This window comes from Seriola aureovittata, chromosome 15 (genome assembly GCF_021018895.1).
Source record: "Seriola aureovittata isolate HTS-2021-v1 ecotype China chromosome 15, ASM2101889v1, whole genome shotgun sequence".
NCBI lineage: Eukaryota > Metazoa > Chordata > Actinopteri > Carangiformes > Carangidae > Seriola > Seriola aureovittata.
Window position 1 is genome coordinate 18,280,458 of NC_079378.1, and position 21,968 is coordinate 18,302,425.

Consider the following 21,968-nt stretch of genomic DNA (forward strand, 5'->3'; position numbering starts at 1 on the left):
CTGATTTACCTCACCTGGGCAGAGACCTGCACTCAGACACAATCAGAATTTGCAGAAATTAAAAAGGCTCTGCTTACCTCTGACTTTTTGTGGCCACTGATGGTCTGAGATGTATGCTACCTCATTTCAGCATTTGAATACCAAGTATTCAATGCTATCTAGTCAAGCTGTCAGAATTGGCTGTTAATTCAAATGCTCCTCCCTTTAATTTAGACACAGCGTGCCATCGGCACACACACACACACACACACACACACACACACGCAGAAAGCTGTTAACAAGTTAGTGGTCATAGAGAAATATTACAGTTCAGACTGGACAGTACAACAGTAAATACAGCAGTAGACATTGAATTTAATTTGAGCTTTGAGTTACAGTAACTGTTCAACCATCATAGTAGCTCTCCCATAGACTGCAATACAAATTCAGAAGCTGATAGCAACCAGCAGGTCTCATGTCTCAGCAGGTCCTACTAACACAGCATCAGGGCAGAAATGGACAAAGCTGATTCTTATTGGCTAATTGGACTCAACACCCACACACCACACACCACACACAGACACACACACACACTCACACACCACCATCAGCACCCCATTTTAATCACAGAAGTTAGGCTAAATAACAGAAACACCTCTGTATAATGTAATATACACTACATCCTCCACAGTGATCACTTGAATGAACAACTGTCTAAAACTATTTTAATAATAAATTGCCAACTGAGTACATTTGTAATTATCAGCTGTATGTTCAGGCTCCAAAGTCAGTTAGTTGGTTAGTTAGTAAGTACAATTGATTGGTTGATTTCGTTGCTGCTCTCAACTGGGAACTGATATACACTCTAGCCTAAAGATGTTCTTAAATTTTATAGTTTTAATATAAATAAAAAAATATATAAAACAGAAACATTTAAATGAGAACAGCTTTATATGTGAGCACAGAGAGGAGGAGAGAAGCAAACACAGGGCTCTATTTTAACGGTCCAAAGCGAGCGGCATAAGTGCATTTAGAGCATGTCCATGTCACTTTTGCTATGTTAACGACCGAAAAAACAATTGTTGTGCCAATTGCATGGTTCAAAAGGGTTATACTTAATCTCTTAATTATTCATGGGATTGTTTTGGGTGCAACATCCAATAAACCAATCACTGTGCCATCTCCCATTCCCTTCAAAACCCAGGTGTGCCTGCACCTTGGCTTATTGCTATTATAACAGCGCAGTGTTTCACACGGAGTTAGATTCTGTCTCCAGTCAGTTGATTATATATTGTGACCTACCAGTGAGCACAGTCCTGGCACAGGCAGCAGCTCTGTGTGCACTGAGGGGCAAAGAAGGGCTGAAGGAATCAACTCGCTGCGCACAGCTCTACGGTGAAGTTAAGGCAGAAATCACAACATTAGATATAGTTGAAACCAGAAGTTTACATCCACTGTATAAAAAGACACATTACCCTTTTTTTCTCACTGTCTGACATTAAATCAGACTTTGAGTTTTAGTTCAGTTAGTATTACCAAAATTATTTATATTTGCTAAATGGCAGAATAATGAAAGACAGAATTTTTTAGAGAATTTTTTATTAATTTCTTCAAAGTCAGAAGTTTACATACAGTAAGATTACTATGCCTTTAAACAATTAGGGAAAGCCCAGATGATGATGTCATGGCTTTGGAAGCTTCTGATAAGGTTAATTGACAACATTTGAGTTAACCACAGGCACACCTGTGGATGTATTATAAGCTTGTGTGACATCATGGGAAAATCAAAAGAAATCAGCCAAGATATCAGGAAGACAATTGTGAACTTCCACTAGTCTGTTTCATCCTTGGGTACAATTTCCAGATGCCTGAAGGTGCCACATTCATCTGTTCTAACAATTATACGCAAGTATAAACACCATGGGAATGTCCAGCCATCATATCGCTCAGGAAGGAGACGGGTTCTGTGTCCCAGAGATGAACGTGCTTTGGTGCGAAATGTGCGAATCAACCCCAGAACAAAAGCAAAAGACCTTGTGAAGATGCTGGCTGAAGCTGGTGAGAGTGTCATTATCCACAGTGAAACGAGTCCTGTACCGACATGGGCTGAAAGGACACTCAGCGAGGAAGAAGCCATTACTCCAAAAGCAACATAAAAAAAGCCAGATTACAGTTTGCAAATGCACACAGGGACAAAGACCTTAATTTTTGGAGACATGTCCTGCAGTCTGATGAAACTAAAATTGAACTGTTTGGCCATAATGACCGTCGTTACATTTGAAGGAAAAAGGGGGAAGCTTGCAAGCCTGAGAACACCATCCCAACTGTGAAGTACGGGGGTGGCAGCATCATGTTGTGGGGGTGTTTTGCTGCAGGAGAGACTGGTGCACTTCACAAAATAGATGACATCATGAGGAAAGAACATTATGTAGGAATATTGAAGCAACATCTCAAGACATCAACCAGGAAGTTAAAGCTTGGGTGCAAATGGGTCTTCCAAATGGACAATGACCCTACGCATACCGCCAAATTAGTTACAAAGTGGCTTGAGGACAACAAAGTCAATGTTTTGGAGTGGCCATCACAAAGCCCTGATGTCAATCATATTGAAAAGTTGTGGGCAGAGCTGAAAAGGCGTGTGCGAGCAAGGCGGCCTACAAACCTGACTCAGTTACACCAGTTCTGTTAGGAGGAATGGGCCAAAATTCCAGCAAACTTTTGTGAGAAGCTTGTGGAAGGATACCCAAAACGTTTGACCCAAGTCATACAGTTTAAAGGCAATGCTATCAAATACTAATAGAACGTATGTAAACTTCTGAATTTGAAGAAAGTAATAAAAAATTGTCTAAAAAATTCTCTCTCTCATTATTCTGGCATTTAGCAAATATAAATAATTTCGGTAATCCTAACTGAACTAAAACAGGAAAAATATAGTCTGATTTAATGTATGACAGTGAGAAAAAAAAGGTTATGTGTCTTTTTATACAGTGTATGTAAACTTCTGGTTCCAACTGTATATTTCATGTCATATCATAAGAATATGTGAATAAGTCTTCAGTTCATTATGAAGCTGTGGTGGACAAATTTAGGTGGCAGATTTGAAAGAACACTTGTCTGCAGAGCCTTGTGCAAGAGACCTCCATGACCCATGACAACGTTATACAACACACGACATGTCACAAAGAATGCTCTGGCCTTCTTAGGCTGTATTGTGATGTTCCACCTGACTTGTCCCAGCATCTAAGCGCATTTTTAGCTCACACTGCTTGTGTGTAACAGGCAGTGAAATACTGCGCCACTGACTTCAAACCAGGTTTTTGCCGGTCAATCGTGCAATCACTTTCCGCTGCCTCAAGATATGGAAATGTGCAACACATTTCCTCTAACTCTGCCTGGTATTGAAATGTAATGATCTCCTATCCTGCTGTTCCAGCTCGTAGCTCAGGAGCTGCTGTGATATCACCAGTCTTTGTCTTATTCTGTCTATTTCTACCATCATCACACAACCAATCAATGAAGCTGTCCTTGTGGCAGACTCTTAGATCAGTTCTCTAAACTCCAGCTTTCCATTTCAGAATTTGGTCTTTGCTTGTTTACTTTGTAGCTTGTTGTCTCTCTTCATTGTGTTGCACATCCGGCTGGGTATATCTCCTAGTCTGAGAAGTATAAATATGTTTTTCTGCTGACTTCTGCTTGAATTCAGACTCTTTTCAGCATCTAGATGAAAAATGTTTAATCTTCTGCACCGTAAAAAAGATTTTATGTTGTGACTGTATATTTCCTGTCTATTTAGCCAAAAATAACATACTGTATGTATTTGGTCATTTTATAAAATATATTATTAAGTATTAACACATTACTCCTAGACTGCAACATCAATATTGACAAATAGAAATGATGATGTATTTTGTGATGATACAACTTTGGTTCACTTTGTACAAATTGAACAAGAAAATTTCATTTTAAGCAAACGTGTTATTGATGAGGAAACAGAGGATAACTTGTAAACAGGTTAAAAGTCTTCGTTGTTGTGCAGTGCACGAAATATTTTTTCATTCATTATTTCAGTTTTGTTAAACAACCATCTTGGTTGGTTTTACACTTTAAAGACACAAACTGCCACACAAGAACGTTTCAGAAATACAATACAATATATAAAGTCAACAGAGTTATGACTTTTGGCATTTGGCATTTTTGGCTTTTATTGTGAAAGGGTCAACGAGCGAAAGACAGGAAAGTTAAGAAAGATGCCATGCAGCAAAGGGCTTGAGTTGGATGAACCCAGGCCACTGCAGTAAGGACTGAGCCTAAACGGTATGCGCTCTACTAAGTGAGCTGCCAGGACGCCCCATTTATGTTATAAGAAGTATTTGGTGTGAGGGTTTTTTGTCTGTGTTTGTGTTATCTGACCTTGATCATCATAAAAATCATAAAATGAAAACAACAACAGTAACATGCTGTGCAGGGTTCAGGTTTCGCAGTTGAAATACTTCATTTTTAGTGCAACAGTACAAACGAATCTCTCTGCAGGTGCCTCTGTATGTTGCTGCTAAGTATTATTGCATTTTGGTTTTGTGCTGTTACTGTGATAGAAGCTTTAATCATGTCAGGAAGTGGGATACATCAGTGTTTGAGTTTAAAGGCCACTGAGGCTGTTGATCACAGTCATATTTGACGATTTGACATTTGGCAGAAATGATATCACCAACAGATACTTTTGTTTATCATGACCAATGAATTCAAGGGCAAATTTCATTGGTGAGGCTCTTCATTCCTCCTCAGTTTGTACCACCTGACTTCCCCATCACTTTAATATACTCTCTAAGCCTTTTTCTGTACTTTTTATTCTTTTGTGTAATCTGAAGCCATAGCGGCTGCATGAGCCGAACAGAAGTTCAGGCTTATCTATGCATGTTCACACATGAGCTGTGAATTTTGTGTTTATTGTGCATTTTTCTCTTGTACTGAGTCTCCGTCGTTGCATTTGTAAAATGTACCTTTACATCAAAAGAAGATGCATTGTTTGATGAAACAATACAAAAGCAGTGCTGTGATAGACTGGCGACCTGTTCAGGGTGTTTTATGATTGGACATGTTACTCTCTTGCAGGACAATAGTGCCATGGAAAGTCTTCCGACAGTGCCTTCATGAACTGCATCCCATCAGCTCGGGCCTGGAGGCCATGGCCCTCAAATCGACCATCGACCTCACCTGCAATGACTACATTTCTGTGTTTGAGTTTGACATCTTCACACGCCTCTTCCAGGTTGGTCCAAATGAAACCAAGTTTCAAACCTGTGACTCAAATCATCACACATAGCACTTTATTTTTTGTTCAAGCTGGATTCATATAGAACAGGGTTTGACATTTACATTCACAATCTTTAGTTTGTTGTGTTTTTTTCACACGCATCTTCTTTGTGTGGAAGTCTTATCAAAGAAAGCCTTTTGGATCTGTTCTACTCTGGATTGCATTTTTAAGTCTTCCTTCGTGTGACATTAGCCAGACATCTGCTGTCAAATTACTCAAATTGTTATAATCCTGGCCTGATAATTCTGATGTAACTTGTAGGGTGGGTCAGGTCTTACTGTGATACTGCATCTCTAGTTGACTGTGGAAACTATATTTGGCTGTTTTTATGTAAATGTACAAAATGATTAAACCATTGAAGGACTAGTTTGTGATCTGACCATGAAGAACAGAGAGAGTGAGAGTGTTTTACTTGCTTTCCAGGCAGGGTCTCACTCGGTAGTTAGTATTTTTTTTCCCATTTGGTTGCCTCCTGCCTCTTTGGTGTGGGCCACTGTGCAGTATACTGCTCCAATCCACAAACTCACAGAGTGATTAGGGTTTGCTTGGTTTCCCTTTCAGCCAAAGGGCCAGTAATTCCAGGTTTTTTTTTCTTCTGCTAAACCAGCTATTCAGTTAGTGCAACGGATAATTTTTCCTGATGAGCTGCAGCAGCAGGCTGTATTGAGGTGAATGTCGTGACACTTGGCACCAAATGGAAACAACTGGCAAACCCATTGATGCCTGCCAACACAATGGACCACAGCTTTATGCTCTTAGCTCAGAGATCTGTTTCTAAACAGCTTCTCTGTCAACACCAGTTTTGTTTTTTCAGCATATTTGTATTCAGGATATTCCTGGATTCAGAATTAACAAGCAAAAGGAAAAACATTAGACCCACTCATTTCATTTCATACAAAGATGCAGATCCTAAATTGTTTTTTTTTCTTGTCTTTGTGCTGCGTAGTCAGATGTCAAGATCTTTTAGATCTGTATATAATGTTACACATAGATGTATTTTTGTAACACATCATTTATTAAACTTTCCTACTGAGCAATCCAGTAAACAGATTCCACCCCTCACCAGTAATGTTAGCAAATTCTTGTCCACATCAAATATTTTGGCGTCTATGTAACTCTGACCTGCAGAAAACCTCAAACCAGCTGTAAACAAAGCCAAACACAACTGGTTGGAGCGCATAAGCTGCTTTTTTTTCAAATTCTGAGTCATTGAGCTGGCTACATATCATCTCTGCATTCTCTGTTATTCACTTTGTTGTTTTCTAGAGAATTCAGCCAAGTCAGTATACCAGTTATCACGTTCTTGTGGCAGAAGCACAGACTCAGGATGATTTTATGCTGACAATATGAAAAATGAATGTATAATGCATAATTATCTGTTCAGTTAAAACAACACTGGGTGGTCTTTTTTTAGCCATGGGGATCAATTCTGAGGAACTGGAATTTCCTTGCAGTGACTCACCCTGGCTACATGGCTTTTCTTACCTATGATGAAGTCAAAGCCCGACTGCACAAGTACATCAACAAGCCTGGCAGGTATGGTAATTTTGTGTGTCTTTACCTAAAAACACACACACACACACACACACACACACTATCATATACAAACAACTTACCTTGATAAATTCTGATTGGTGCTGTGAGAGAAACATGTGCTGAACCCAGACTGATCTAACCTCAGCACATAAAAATGTGTTTTTGTAGCGCTTCATCACTTATAATAAGAAGCTGATAGAGGAAATAGGTTTCCAGATCCTGTAAGTTCATATGAAGGATGGAATATAATAACCTTCTGCTGCCTCTTTGACAAGCCAAGTAGTCAGGATTTGTTCTCTCTCAAGTTATCTGAACCCCTCCCGACAGTCACCTGCAGCCAGGTCTGAAAGTCAACGAGCTGTTTCAGGATCCAGTTTTCATGGATTTAACCATTGATCTCCTCTGTCTGCTCATATGCTAATGAATATTTACAATGTTAATCACCACAACAAACCGCCTTAGAGCTCAGGCTCAAAGGAAATGGATATCACAGAATAACAAATTTTTATGAATTTGCATTTGAGATTACATGAGCCATAAACAAGTCATGCTTTACTGTCACACCTCTGAGCCACAATCTGAACAACCTTCCCATAGCTCCTTATTACTGTTGAATATATTCAGAAGACATCATATCTGTGTTTCAAAACTTATGACAGAGGCAGGGTGTGAATTATCCCTAAACAAACAGCAAGAATCAGTGTCAGTGAAGGAAATCCAATAGCTGAAGCAAAAAAATTAAAAACTAGTCTGTCCTACCCCAAAAAAACAGCATATGCTGTGTAAAAATGTAATGAATAACTTCAGAATAGAGTGGAATAGAACAGACTACAAATCTTAATAATACATTTTTTTTGATAGTATAAATGAAGTGCTCTTCGTATCAAACACCTCACTGTCAGCTGGGACGAAGTCATTTCATCACTGCGTTCTCACAGAAAATAATAGACACCATTTGCTGCAAAAAGACAAGCTGTGTGAGCAGTTTGTGTGTGTGTAGCACTGGTTTCAGAAATAAACGCTGACAAGTTGTGTTTGGTGTAGTGCCAATCTCAAAGGTTATTCCACGTGGCGAGTTCCTGATCAGGGGAAGAAGGTAGGCTTGGTAGGCCTTTAGCAACACAAACAAACACACACACAGCAACACTGCTAATTTATTGCAAGTAGCTCGTACAGCCTTGAGCTGAGCTGTGTATTCTCTGTGAGCAGAGCAGATAATGACAGGACAGGAAATTTGTGTCTGTGTGTAAATAAGCATGGATGGGGTTACTGAGTGTCTAAGTATGCTAATGTGTAGGGTGCTGATCCCAAGTGAATCATGCAAATACCATTGTTATGAACCAACACTGGAACAACCACACACATACACACACAGCTGTGTGGGCGAGGACAGGATATCAGAGGAGCCACTACATGTTACCATTTCAACTCACTCAGACACACACACACACACATTTAAAGTATACTTCTGAGAATAATGAGGGACTAAAACTGAGTGAAAACCTTATAACAACACTGTTCCACAGCAACACTGTGAAGAATGGTGCTTACATGCAACACTGCGATTAAAACACTAGTATATGGGACGGTATGTTGAGTATTGTGAGTGATCACAGGCCATAAACATTATCTATTAAGTCAGCAAATGATAAGTTGATCTCAGGCTGAATATTAAGCAGCTGTTTGGTTCTTTATGTAAATAACTCTGGACCTGCAGATTGAAAAAAAAAAAAACTGATAAGGTCGATAATAATAATACACTGGAATGGTAATAGAAGACATTTAATGATAACAATGATAATGATAAAAATGATGACAATGGATAAATATCTGATTTCTCACTGCTTTTAAAAAAAACAAATAATTGTTTTGAGAACTGCATTAAGAGTTGTGAGAATGACGTTTCCAATGTGTAAAATTAGTTTAGCCTGTCAGTACTGTGGTAGTGGCAGTGTGTAGTTGTGCCTGTAAAATTGAATTAATAAAAGTCATTTTAAAAGACATTTTGAACATAAACACAATATGATCATCACATGATTAAGGTAAAGTTGATAAATGTTTAACTTTTTATGATTAAAAGAAAAAGTTTCATTCAAAAACGTGTATAAAACATGTTGTATTGATTGTTTACCAGCTTGTGTGTATGAACATCTTTCTCTCTCTGACAGTTACATCTTCAGACTGAGCTGCACGCGTCTGGGTCAGTGGGCCATCGGTTATGTGACCAATGATGGCAACATACTGCAAACCATCCCCAACAACAAACCGCTGTTCCAGGCCCTCATCGATGGCTACAGGGAGGGCTTGTATGTAGCCTGTCGCACTCAAACACTCTCTCTCCTTTTCTATCACTCTCTTTGTTTGTATATTGATATGTTGAGCTAAGCTCTCCGCTCTCCTGGTCAAGGTGTTGTTTCTCTCATACCTGGTAATCAGACAGGCCCCAGACAAATCAAACATACCTCCATCCATTTAGTGTATGGCATCCCGCTTCCCTCAGCTGTCAGCATGGCTGGCTGAGGCAGTCAAGGATTGCTGTGTTTTTGTGAAGTCCAGAAGGGGGAGATTCAGGAGAAGGGGGGGGGGGGGGTCCTGTTTAAAGCACCTGTTTTTGATCAAGAGGGGAGACCAGCAACTTTGGGGGAACTGAAATTCGCTTGAATCATTCTTTGAAATGTCAGTCAGCATGCTCATACGCTTCTTCTTTAAGATTGATTGATGATCATATTTTACTGATTACAGTATACTTCTGATATTTAGTGTCAATCATAAATCAGAATCAAGTTAAGTCCATGGAAAGCATTTAAAGTCAGACTATTACAATAAGTACTACCATCACATGTATATCTGCTACTGTCACTTGTAGTTTTATTACTGCTTCTTGTGAGCAGTGTTTTTGTTTTAAAACATTCATTGGTTATTTACTCATTCACATGTCTAGAATGACATAGATATAACATGTAAAAATCAAGTGCAGTTAGTGAAATTCATATTGATACCATGTATGCAGACATGACAAACAAAACCTGACTTTCATCAAAACATTTCAAGCACATATCTTATGTGTGTTTGTAACTATTAAAACCTTTTTTTCTCACTTGCAGTTACTTGTTCCCTGATGGTCGCAGCTACAATCCTGATCTCACTGGTTTATGTGAGCTGACGCCTCATGATCACATCAAAGTGACTCAAGTGGGTTTGTGTGTATCTGAAAACATGGTCATGGAATTTGTTAGCCTCATAAAGCTAGAAACTCTGTCTTGCTCATGACATTTAAGTGTGGAAACTGTTCACTAAGAACCGACTGAACCAGATCTAATATCTGTCAGACCACTCATATGATATAATACTGTATGTGTGGGAATGTTTCAAAAATGAAATGACTCACAGCCTCTTCAAACTTTCAAACCTCGAGAACGGTCATATTAAATGTGTAATTAAATGAAGCATAATTGTCCCACTCCTCTGCTTTTTGCTTGAGATTTATTCAAAGTGATTTTTGTGCAGAGTGAGACTCAAACTTGATAATTTCTCCACCACAAGTGCCACCACATTTTTCCAGTTTCAAAACAACCTGTGAGAACACAGCTAGTGGTGTGTTCATGTAGTCAGGCGCGATGGTTAATGTACATTGATGTCTTAGTTACAGAGGGAGATCACATGTTGTAAAGCAAATTCTTATCGGCCTGAGTGTGAAGTGTGAAGAGGAAATTGTTGGCTGGTGTTGTGTTGTTGCAAATGTCTGATATGATTCCAAACAGGCGAGTCAATGAATAATGCCGATGGGTGACATACAGGCCTGAATTGTTTGTCATGTTATTTGTTTAAAGATTTTGAGATTTTACATTAAGTGAGATTGAGAAAATAGAGAAAACATTAACCATGATAATTCAAGGTCATGTAAAAAGCTCTGAATTAGAGATTGGAAGTCGCTGAAAACATCATGGAATTTGAATTTGTGGGAATTGTATTGTATGCATGTTGTATATGTGTGTCTGTACATATATATATTGTGTGTGTAGTTTGATCTGTGCATCCCTTGATGACTAACAGAAGTCTGCTCTGCCTGAACAGGAGCAGTATGAGCTGTACTGTGAGATGGGCTCCACCTTCCAGCTCTGTAAGATCTGTGCTGAGAACGACAAAGATGTCAAAATCGAGCCTTGCGGTCATCTGATGTGTACTTCCTGTCTTACAGCCTGGCAGGTAACATAATGAACCGTACTGCATGAACTCATTTAACATTTAGATTTTTGAACAGAGGGGTATGTCTATGGCTTTGGCTGATTGCTGTTGGCTGATTGCTGACCCCATGTTATTGGGGTCAATAACAGAGTATGTACATCTTCATAGTAACATCTTCTGTCTCTCTGTGCAATTTTCTGTCCATTTTGGAGAGAACACTACTGTGTTTTTTTTAGATTTATAAGTAGGAATGAATCTTGTTTGAGGATTAACAAGTGTCTGCACATGAGTAAGAAAAGACTCCTGAATTATAAAAGCAGTTTTCAGCACATGGTTCATGGTGACTTCCTTCCAGTGTCCTTGTGTCTGTCCTAATCAGATTTCCATGTACCAGTCATTAGCGGAAGTGAAAACTGAGTGTTTGTGCAAACAGTATATTCCAGTGTTCCTGCAAGTTTTTCTCTGCTTCCTGCCGCATGCTGTTTTCTGTAGTGTGTGCATCTTATAGCACACACATGTACTGCTGTAGTCGTTCTGCTTGTGTGTATCATAAGCTGTGTCACGTGTGTTTGTAATTACCTTCCACTAATGAGTCATTAGCAATGGGTTCAGAGACTCCCTCCTCTCCTTCCTTCCCACCTCTGTCTTTCATACCTCCCTCCTCCCCGCTCCCTCCTTTGTGTGGGACATCTGAGATGGCTCTCCAAACACGTTCAGGGCTTCCTATCAAAGACTTATTTAATGACATTTTGATGCTTCTTGTTGGTGCTGTATATTTATGGAATTATTCAGCTTTCTGCAAATGAAAGTCATCACTGTTTTCTAACTGCAATAGTCTCTGACAGTACTTGTGTGCTTTATATTAGTAATATTCAAACATCTATCCGATGCTTGGCAGTGGAGGCTTTGTGAGGGAGGACCTGGAAAATGACTCAGAAGACTGTGAATGTTGGTTTTATACATGAAAGTGAGAACACTTCGTTTTTCAGTCAGTCGGCGCTATAATAGTTTCCATTTATCATTAGCCTTTGGTTTGAGTCATCTCAGTCAGGAGAGTCAATGTCAAAATGAAGAATGAAATACATTATTTACCATTACATGTATTCACATTCATTGCTGTTTATGTGTTGCTCACCACAGTGATGTTCTTTCAGTGAGAATACAGACATGATGTCCACTAAAAGGAAATCATCCTCAATGGTGTTTTTGTAGACTTGCTAATCTTGAAAAACAAAAACATGGAAAACTAAAGCAAATCGTTTGGGATATCTGCCCCAGACCAATGGTCACAGTTATCACAACACAGACATAATGAAATCCTACAGGGGCTACAAAGTGTTTATTAAATGGGGATCTATGGTCCATAGCATGTGAGTTGTAGCCCTGGTTTGAGCATCTCTTCAGAGCCCACACACTAGTGTTTGGTTTGCTGTTTGTTTCTCAAGTGGTTCAGTTTCATGGCTACAAAGTTGGAAAGCTTTTTCTTCTGCTTTACTCTGAACACAGCTGTAGGTTTAGCAAATGAGTGCAGTCTTTCCAGAGCTCAGTCCTGTGCTCTGGAAACAGCAGGATCAGCAGCTCACACAGTCACAGCGTTTGTCTCTCATACTTCCTGTTATGACAACTCAATGTAACCACACCTCCCCCACAAGCTCAGTCACTCATTCAGTGATGTAGAGTTTGTATAATTATGTTTAAATAGACACACCTCTACACACATACACACACACACACACACACACACACACACACACACACACATATGTGTATGTAGTAGTAAGAGTATGTAGTATGCCGGTAAATAAGTATTTTCCTCCACGTTAGTGTAATAGTGAGTAAGAAAGAAAGGGAACCCTCCTACCTTGTGACAGTGAGTAACCCAGAACCAGTCTGTTCAGGACATTGACTCAGTGATGGTTCTCTGACTTCCTCTTACTCTGTATATTAGTCACCAGAGGTGGAACAGATATACTCTCACTCAGAGCTAGGAAATCATATATGTGCTTCCACATCCTGTTTGCTTTATTGACCATTTTTGATCTCGCAGAAAATGGGGTTACATGAGAGGGTTCCCTCGTTCTAGCTATTAGTTTTATCCTAAATCGATACAGTGACGAGTCTGAATGATTCACATGGGCTTTCCTGTGTCTTCTTTTTAGAACCATCCCGGTCGTATTTGCACTCATATTTGTTTCATAGAGAATTTATTTGTTGAATTTCTTCTGGAAATAAAATTGGTGAACCCAAACTAAAATCTGGTTGAAAAGCTGAAAGCTTCTCTAATAAATAAATTTATTTTAATAATTGATAAATTGACATTGTATAGTATGAAAGGTGTCACTCATAGTGACAAGTTTTTTTTTTCTTGCCCACAACATGGTTTTATAGTTCTGGTTCAGCTCAGATAAACACTTAAGCTTTTAGCATCTAAAGAGACAGATATTCTTCCTCAGGAGATGCAGCAGAGCTAATCATCAGGTCATCAGAAACAGGACTCTGTTGTAGATGGTTTGTGCAGTTTATTTCAGTTTGTCAGTCGTGTCTGTTGCCTTAGAGTTTCTGTGGCCATCATACCATCTCCTCCTCCCTCTGGGTTCTCTTCCTTTTAACCTCCCACTCCTTCCCTTTTCCACCCACTCTAATTAGGATCAAGTTTCAAACATCCCTTTGGTTGGTCCCCCCGCTAAGTCCCCAACCATATGGCTGCCACAATTGCTGCTTTGTTCTTTGTAAACATTGTCTGCCCTTGATTGTGGCCGCTTAGTCAGTGGAAGGATGCACTGAAAACCAAAACCTCTTTATTATCTTATTTATGGCCTCCGTTTGACAGGGTCTGCCATGTGGAATATCTACATGTGGCCAATGAATGTTGCAAAGTTGCAGAACAGTTTTCCCTACAGAAGAGCTACACAATCATGTGTCCAATCAAGTTTGCCGGAGTATTTTCACGTGTATCCCAGCTGTGTCGCAGCAGCCTTCCTGCTCGACAGACGACGACACTATAGCAACAAACCTAATCAGATCATTAGATTTAGAAAGGTCTGTGGGATACAAATGTCATTACCACACCTGTGTATGTGTTTGTGAGTTCGGATGATGTTTCACTTTCCCTTATCTGTTCCAGGAGTCAGATGGTCAGGGTTGTCCGTTCTGTCGTTGTGAGATCAAAGGCACAGAGCCCATCATTGTGGATCCCTTTGACCCACGAAACGAGGGCACCAAGTGTTTCTTCCTGGACCAGCACAGCTGCCACATGCTGGAGCTGGATGACGAGGAGGACCGGGAGGACTGCCTAGTCATGAATGGACTGGCAAACATCAGGAAGGTAAATAGTTGATCTGCTGATGGGTCGGTGACCGGGCTTGAAGAAATCTGATTTGACACTCTTTCCTTTTCCAGGGCCTCAGAACTACACTTAATAATAAAACACAGACTCTGTGGAAAAGAGCTTCACTGAGTGAATAAGACACAAGTGACTTAGTCCTGCTGACAGTAAGTGTAGGATGAACCTTAAAGAGCAACTCTGATGTGATCACGATTAATCACGTATATGCTCAAAGCTTGAATAGTCAATCAGACACAAGAATTTACCCTGCCTCTGCTCCATTATTTACCCTTAAAAAAGACATCCTTATACCTCACTTATTGATATATTATTCTGCAAAAAACGTGATGTCTCCAATGAAAATTAAAGTGTGAAAGAAACACCAAGGGAGTTTTATTGAGCACTTGGGGACTGAAAATGGTACAGGCAGGCAGGTAGATGAGTCGATGGTTTGGATGATGGTTCTGGATCTGTAGCAGGGAGGCAGAGGCAGGTGCGGCTGAGGACAGAGTATATGCAGAGTGAACACAGGAACAACTAGGAATAACCACAAGGAATAATTACTCTAAGGCAGAGTCGATAGGTACCACGTAGGAGTAGGTATAATCTGGCGATGAGTGGATGATCTGCCACGGTTCTTATATAGAGGTTGATGAAGGTGGATGAGATTCAGGTGTGCCGCACCGCCCACGGCCAGATAGCCAGGCCACGCCTCCCTGGGGAATGACAGACAGGGAGGAGGGAGAAACACACTAGGAGCAGGGGAACAGGAGAGACAGGAGGAGAGAGAGTGGAGGCGGGTAGAGATCCTGTCATCGCGGCTGAGACCGTGACACAATGAATAACAATAGGTGTTGAATAACTGGAAATTGACTGAAATGGAAACACAAACGACTCTGAACTGGAGTACGGAGGAAATTCATCAGGGAAAATGTATACAAAATGTGATACAAAATTTGTGCAGGCAATGAAGATGCTAATTGAAGTTGCCAATTTCCGAACAAAATTATTACCATCTTTATACTTGTTGTCTCATCTCAGTCATCTAGGTTCTACTCTTAACCTCATCTCTTTAACTTATAAATCATAAAAAAATTAATTAATAGCTTTCATTTTTTAATTTAAGAGTAAAAATGAAGGACTTGTACTTGTGTGTTTCACCTAAGTCCAGAATACAGTTTGATAAATACAGACCCAGATAATTTCCTTTCTATGGTGACCAGATGATCAGATGTGACCATGAACAGGCCTATAAGAGATGATTTTCTTTTCTCTCAGCACTGTGCCGAGCGTCAGAGCTCACCCATGGTGTCTCCCAGCTCTTCACCCGTCAGCCAACACAGGAAAGCCCACCACGGAGACCCCGGCCACTGCATCCAGCACCTTGGCCTGCCCCCTGTCCCACCGCGACTAGACCTCATCCAGAAAGGTGCTATCCGCTCCCCGTCTGCCAGTCCCACCGGCTCCCCGAAGGTCAGTCATGAAAGATAAAAAGTCACAGTCAGAATCAGAATCTGGTTTATTGCCAAGTAGGTTTTCAACATATAAGGAATTTGCTTTGGTCTTTAGGTGCATATCAATAGACATAGTAAGAAGAAAAGAAATATAAACAAAGATGAAACAAGCAAGTACTGCAGATAGATATCTTAAATAATGTAGCGTTAACACCAAAATTTTGAATTTGCTCTCATTGAAATGGGGCACCAGTCCTCAAGGAGGACAACGATGAATTACTTCATTGATAAATTTATCAATCTCATATCAGAAGCCATGACTTCTCGATCCAATGGATCTCCAGTCTCTACGTCAAAAGAAAACAGGACAACAACTGGGTGTAAATAAGGAAGTTTATTAACTAAACTACTATCTACAGAGTAAATGCAAGGTGTAATAATCATAAAGATGAAAATAATAATGAAATGAGCAGTGTGATGAGTTAGCAATGGTGGGAGAGGATATGTTATGGCTATACACTATGGCTATACAGCTAATGATACGTCTATGAATGAGATTTGATGATTAAATATTGCTATATTTCGACATCAAGCTCGTCATGAGCAGAAGGTTAAGACCTGAGTTGCGCTGTAGCTGAAGACCCTTGGCTGGAACCCAGGAGGCTGTGGTTGCCGTGGTAACCCTGGAGATGTCGGATCTAGGTGGATTCTCCTGGAGGCCGTGTCCCGTTATCACAGTGACGTATTCTGCCGGTGTCTCAGCGGTTTAGTTTGCCAGGAGACTTTCTGTCTCGGGCACTCTTGATTTCTGGTCGGCTTCTCTGCAGGCGGTCGTGGGCAGATCTGTTATCTAAACTGGAGATTTTGCCTATGCTTCCCAGATTGCCTGGTGTCCATTCATTGATCCTCTGGAGCTGACCCTTTGACCCACGGTCTGGTTCTGTGTCTCTCTGACATGCTAAAAGCATGGTCTGTTTGTGAGAGAAGGGTCCTTTGTCTCTGTTTCCTATCAATTTGATGTTGGGAAGAGTAACAAAGTGTCAATTTTGGGTCTGTAACTCTGAAAGTCCTTACAATGAACTTCTTTAATGGCTTGTGACTGATGCCAGGCCAGGCCAAATTTTACAAGATAAAATATTCACAATAAAATGTGAAGAAATTTTATAGAAATTGATAATAAATTGAAAAAATAGAAATGTATACAATACAAATATGTACACTGTGAAAAATGACTGGGGTGTAAGCAATAGTTCATGGGGGAAATGTACAATGTAATGAGGCCAACTGCAGTAGGGAAGAAGCTGTTTTTGGTCCAAGAGGTTTTGGTCCTGATGGACCGCATCCTCCTGCCAGAGGGGAGGGACTCAGACAGTTTGTGTCCGGGGTGGGAAGGGTCAGCTACAATCTTTCCCGCTCGCCTCAGGGACCACGAGGTGAGGAACAGGTCCTAGAGGGATGGCAGATTGCAGCCAATCACCTTCTCAGCAGAGTGACTGATATGCTGCAGTCTGCTCTTGTCCTTGGCAGTGGAAGTGGCAGCAACGTACCAGGTGGTGATGGAGGAGGAGTGGCAGTGTAGAAGTTCATCATTGTCCTTTGCAAGTTGAACTTTTTCAACTTCCGCAGGAAGTACATCTTTTGCTGGGCTTTCTTGGTGAGGGAGCTGATGTTCAGCTCCTGTGAGACAGTGGTGCCCAAGAAGCGGACATACTTCATGGTGTCCATGGGGGAGTCTCACAAGGTGATGGGGGTGGGTGGGGCTGGGTTCTTTCTAAAGTCCGCTATCATCCCCACTGTCTTAACAGCATTCAGCTCCAGATGGTTCTGCCTGCACCAGGTCACCTGAGGGTGGTGTCGTCTGCAAACTTCTGGAGCTTCACTGACTGATGACTGTAGGTGCAGGTGTTGGTATAGAAGAGCAGAGGAGAAAGGACGCAGCCTTGGGGGGATCCGGTGCTGATAGTCCGGGAGTCAGAGATATATTTCCCCAGTTTCACATGCTGCCTCCTGTCGGACAGGGAGTTAGTGATCCACCTGCAGATGGAGTAAGGCTCGCTCAGATGGGAGAACTTATTCTGCAGCAGGGATGGGATGATGGTATTGAAGGCAGAGCTGAAGTCCACAAACAGGATCCTGGCATAGGTCCCTGAGGAATCCAGGTGCTGGAAGATGAAATGAACCAGGGTTTGTCATTGTTATAACTCACCATGGTGCATGTTGGGATACAGCAGTCCTCACGGAAGCTGATGTAGGACGTCACAGCCTCTGTGAACTCGTCAAATCAGTGCAGTCCAAGCAGGCCTGAAGATCCTCAATGGCATCACTGTTCCATGGCTTTGATGTCCTCACAACAGGTTTACAGAGTTTTAGTTTCTGCTTATATGTAGGAATCAGGTGGACCATGGCATGGTCAGAGAGGCCCAGTGGAGCCCAGGGAACGGCGTGATAAGCTCCGTTGATTGTGGTGTAACAGTGATCAAATATATTCCCCTCCCTGGTTCGGCATGTAATGAATTGTGGGAAGTTCATGGCTGTGGATTCCTTTGTTAAAGTCACAGACAGAGGACAATAACTAGGGAGTCCGGGTTAGTTCTCTCCACACACAGTATGTGGTTGGTGAGTTGGCCTGTGGTGTAATGTAAACACCAACCAGAATTAATGATCTGAACTCACGGGGGGAGTAGAAAGGTTTACAGTTTATGAAGAATGATTCCAGGTTAGGGGAACAGATCTGCAGGATCACTGTCACGTCATCACAGCCACTTTGTGTGTTCTGTGGCAGCCAGCTGCAGTTCAGAGTCCGGTATCCAAATAGCCACGTCTCTATGAGACCTGTATTCTCTGGCACATAATCACTAAACTTTTTAAATTACATAAAAGCAAAGTTTAAGAGATACTTTAGTGGACAGATGTACTTAAAACAAGAATGATAAATCACATAAGGAGGATGTAAACACAGAGAACTCATTGAGTATATGGAGTAAAGGTAGACAAAAGACATATACATTAACAAGAAAAAAAACATGAAACATCTCTACATTAAACTTGCACAAGGCCATGAAGCACTGTGATGGCCCAAGAGGCAGCAAGGTATTACAGTTTTTCTCAATCGCTTTGATGCAGTGCTCACATCAGAAGCATCATTCTCACAACTCTTAATGCTGTTCTCAAAACAGTTCATCATTTCCCCACACTAAATAGCATTTCTCAATGTATTTGTACAAGCTTCCTTTGTATCCAAACATAGTTCAATACAATTTTTTTTTTCTCATTGTGATGATGCATTTCTCATCTGACTTTAACAACTCATGAAAGTAGTTTGTACCTTTGTCAGTTAGAATGACAAACCTCTCACTCACTTTGATACAGTCCTGCATTGCATTACACACACACACACACACATACACACACACACACATACACAAACACACACACAGCAACACTGCTAATTTATTGCAAGTAGCTTCTACAGCCTTGAGCTGAGCTGTGTATTCTCTTTGAGCAGAGCAGATAATGACAGGACAGGAAATTTGTGTCTGTGTGTAAATAAGCATGGATGGAGTTACTGAGTGTCTAAGTATGCTAATGTGTAGGGTGCTGATCCCAAGTGAGTCATGCAAATACCATTGTTATGAACCAACACTGGAACAACCACACACATACACACACAGCTGTGTGGGTGAGGACAGGATATCAGTTACATCAGTATATATGACTGTATTTTGAGTTTTGTCAGTGATCACAGGCCATAAAAATTATCTATAAAGTCAGCAAATGATAACTTGAGATGAAAATAAAAATGGCAGCTGTTGGGGTCTTTATGTTCTTTACTATACTATAATTGTTGCTATGTTCTAAGTTTGTTTGCATATCTTTGTCTATTTTCCGACGAATAGTTCCACGTTTATCATTTTGCTTTCCTCAGTTACAGCAGTTATATTCTGTGAATATACAGATAGAGTTTTTCTCAATTATACACACAAAACCAAAAATTTAACACAAAATGAAGAGGGCCACAAATCTGCTGCAAAATGAAACTATCATTGAAAATATCATAAAACATCTAAAAATCAAGCCAAACACGTTTTTTCAGTTTAGTAATTTTTTTGGATACACCATGTTCTAAATATAGTTATTTTTCTATCATGTTACTGCTGTAACTGTAGTACAGTGTTTGTATCTGAACATTTTTCACTGTATATTTTTTGCAGTTTTCTAAAGTCAGTCAGGTTTTTTTTATCAAAACATCAAAACATTTGGCGTCTAAAGTCTTGAAGCATTGTTGAAAGGGTTTAATTGATTGGTGAAAATGTTGAAGTGATGGACTGACTGCATGTTTCTTTCATGTGAACAAGGTTTTGATTGATTTAAAGGCTTTTTCACAGGTGATTTAGTGTTATGAGAAATGCATTTACTGTTTTGAGAACTGCATTAAGTTTCCAGTAAGTGAATTGTTTCAGAGCGATTGAGAAAAACTGTAATTGTCACTCCACCTCTCTAGTCTTCACCAGGCATGTCCAGGAAGCAAGACAAGCCTCTCCCAGCCCCACCTCCTCCTCAGAGGGACCCACCTCCACCGCCTCCTCCTGAGCGTCCTCCTCCCATCCCCCCAGAGTCACGCCATTCTTGGCTCCCCAATTCCTCTTCTTTGTCATCTTCTACTGGCGCACTGTCAGACTCCCAGATGCCTCCCGAGACATGGTGTACCAAAGACAGCCACCTGGCAGATGCCCACAGGACTGGAGTCGAACACCAGGTTCAGCTAGGACCCTCCGGCCCCTCCCACTTGAACGGAAGACCACTCAGTTGTCCGTCTGCAGGATTCGGAAGGTTGCATCACAGAATGGAGGGGGCAGGAAACTTGGATAGCTCCAAGGTAGGGTTTGCAAGTTTGTCTTTTTTTTGTTTTCACAGTAAAAGAAAAGGAATGACTTTGAATGAAATCCTGTACAAACATTCATGATTCAGAGGAGATGAATGCTAATGACTTTGGTGATCCTCTGACTTTTCCTCCAGCTCCATCATCAGGTCAATACTTCAGGTTAAACCTGCAAAACTGCTGACATTCCCATCAGTCTCAGCTGTACTTTGAGCTAACACGCTAAAAGTTAATATTACATCCTTGCAAATACTTTTCAGTACCTCATTTAGAATTTTAATTCTGAGTAACTGTAAAGTCATAGTTTGATAAACTGATGATGCATGAATATATAAATGTATAAAAAAGTTAAGTATGTTGATCCTGTTGTACAACAACTTTTAAAATAGTTGACTATGATGATCAGTATATCGTATATATCTTGTATATAAATAGTATATAGAATGGATTTGAGACATTAGTCTTGTTTCTTTCATGTGTGATAGCAATGAGGGGTCACTACCATCATGTAGCAATGACATGAGACTGGGAAAGAAGCCATTTATAAAAAGCAGCCATAAATGCAAAGCATTGTTAACTTTCACATTCAGTGTCATAGTTTCTACAGAGAAACTAAAGACTGTGGGGTGGGCTGACAGATTTTAGCTGCCATTCGCTGTCAGTCCAGCCCATAGCACACAACCTGCTATCATGATAAAAAAATCTGTTAATTTAGATTCCCACTTATTATTGTTTATACCAATGTGGGTTTGCTGGTGACCATATCTTGGAAATATATCATTCATAGATGCTTAGTAATGTTTTGTTGGAACAGTTTATTCTCACAGACCTTTTTCATGCACTTTTATCTCAACCTGTCCATTAATAACATAAACTGAATTCTGAATTCTAATTAACTGTATCCCACAGAGACATACAGCTGCAGTGGGACGTCCAGGTACATCTGATGCACTTTAGTGATTTATAGCATCCATCAGCATTTTTTAGCATTTTATGTGGCTTCCCATCTGTTAGTTTGTGCTCCACACTTTAGGTTAAATAGAGCAATCCCCTGCTTTTCCATGTTCTGAATCAAAACACGTAATCCCCAAATCACTGCCCACAGCTCAACATCTGATCTAATGGACCATTGTTTATTAGATAAAGTAACTGAATGTCAATCAAAATCTTAATGATTTTACATTCATGGGTATTAGAATCTTTTTGTCCATAGTTATGAACAAAGTGAGAAAACTTACAGGTTTTGTTTCTGAGAAAAATAATAGAGGTGGAAAGTTGAATGATTCATCACTTTGTATT

General features: G+C 40.4%; 1 protein-coding gene across 3 annotated transcripts in view; it reads left to right on the forward strand.

The window, feature by feature from the left end:
* The window catches only part of cblb (Cbl proto-oncogene B, E3 ubiquitin protein ligase), a 56,521-nt gene that overhangs the window by 23,130 nt on the left and 11,423 nt on the right, over nucleotides 1–21,968 (forward strand). For all 3 annotated transcript variants that reach the window (XM_056397378.1, XM_056397379.1, XM_056397380.1), the window contains exons 5-12: nucleotides 5,089–5,245; nucleotides 6,705–6,826; nucleotides 8,995–9,132; nucleotides 9,931–10,018; nucleotides 10,901–11,032; nucleotides 14,136–14,336; nucleotides 15,615–15,809; nucleotides 20,292–20,666. In XM_056397378.1, coding sequence (XP_056253353.1) covers nucleotides 5,089–5,245; nucleotides 6,705–6,826; nucleotides 8,995–9,132; nucleotides 9,931–10,018; nucleotides 10,901–11,032; nucleotides 14,136–14,336; nucleotides 15,615–15,809; nucleotides 20,292–20,666 — 1,408 coding nt within the window. The remainder of the gene's footprint in view (nucleotides 1–5,088; nucleotides 5,246–6,704; nucleotides 6,827–8,994; nucleotides 9,133–9,930; nucleotides 10,019–10,900; nucleotides 11,033–14,135; nucleotides 14,337–15,614; nucleotides 15,810–20,291; nucleotides 20,667–21,968) is intronic.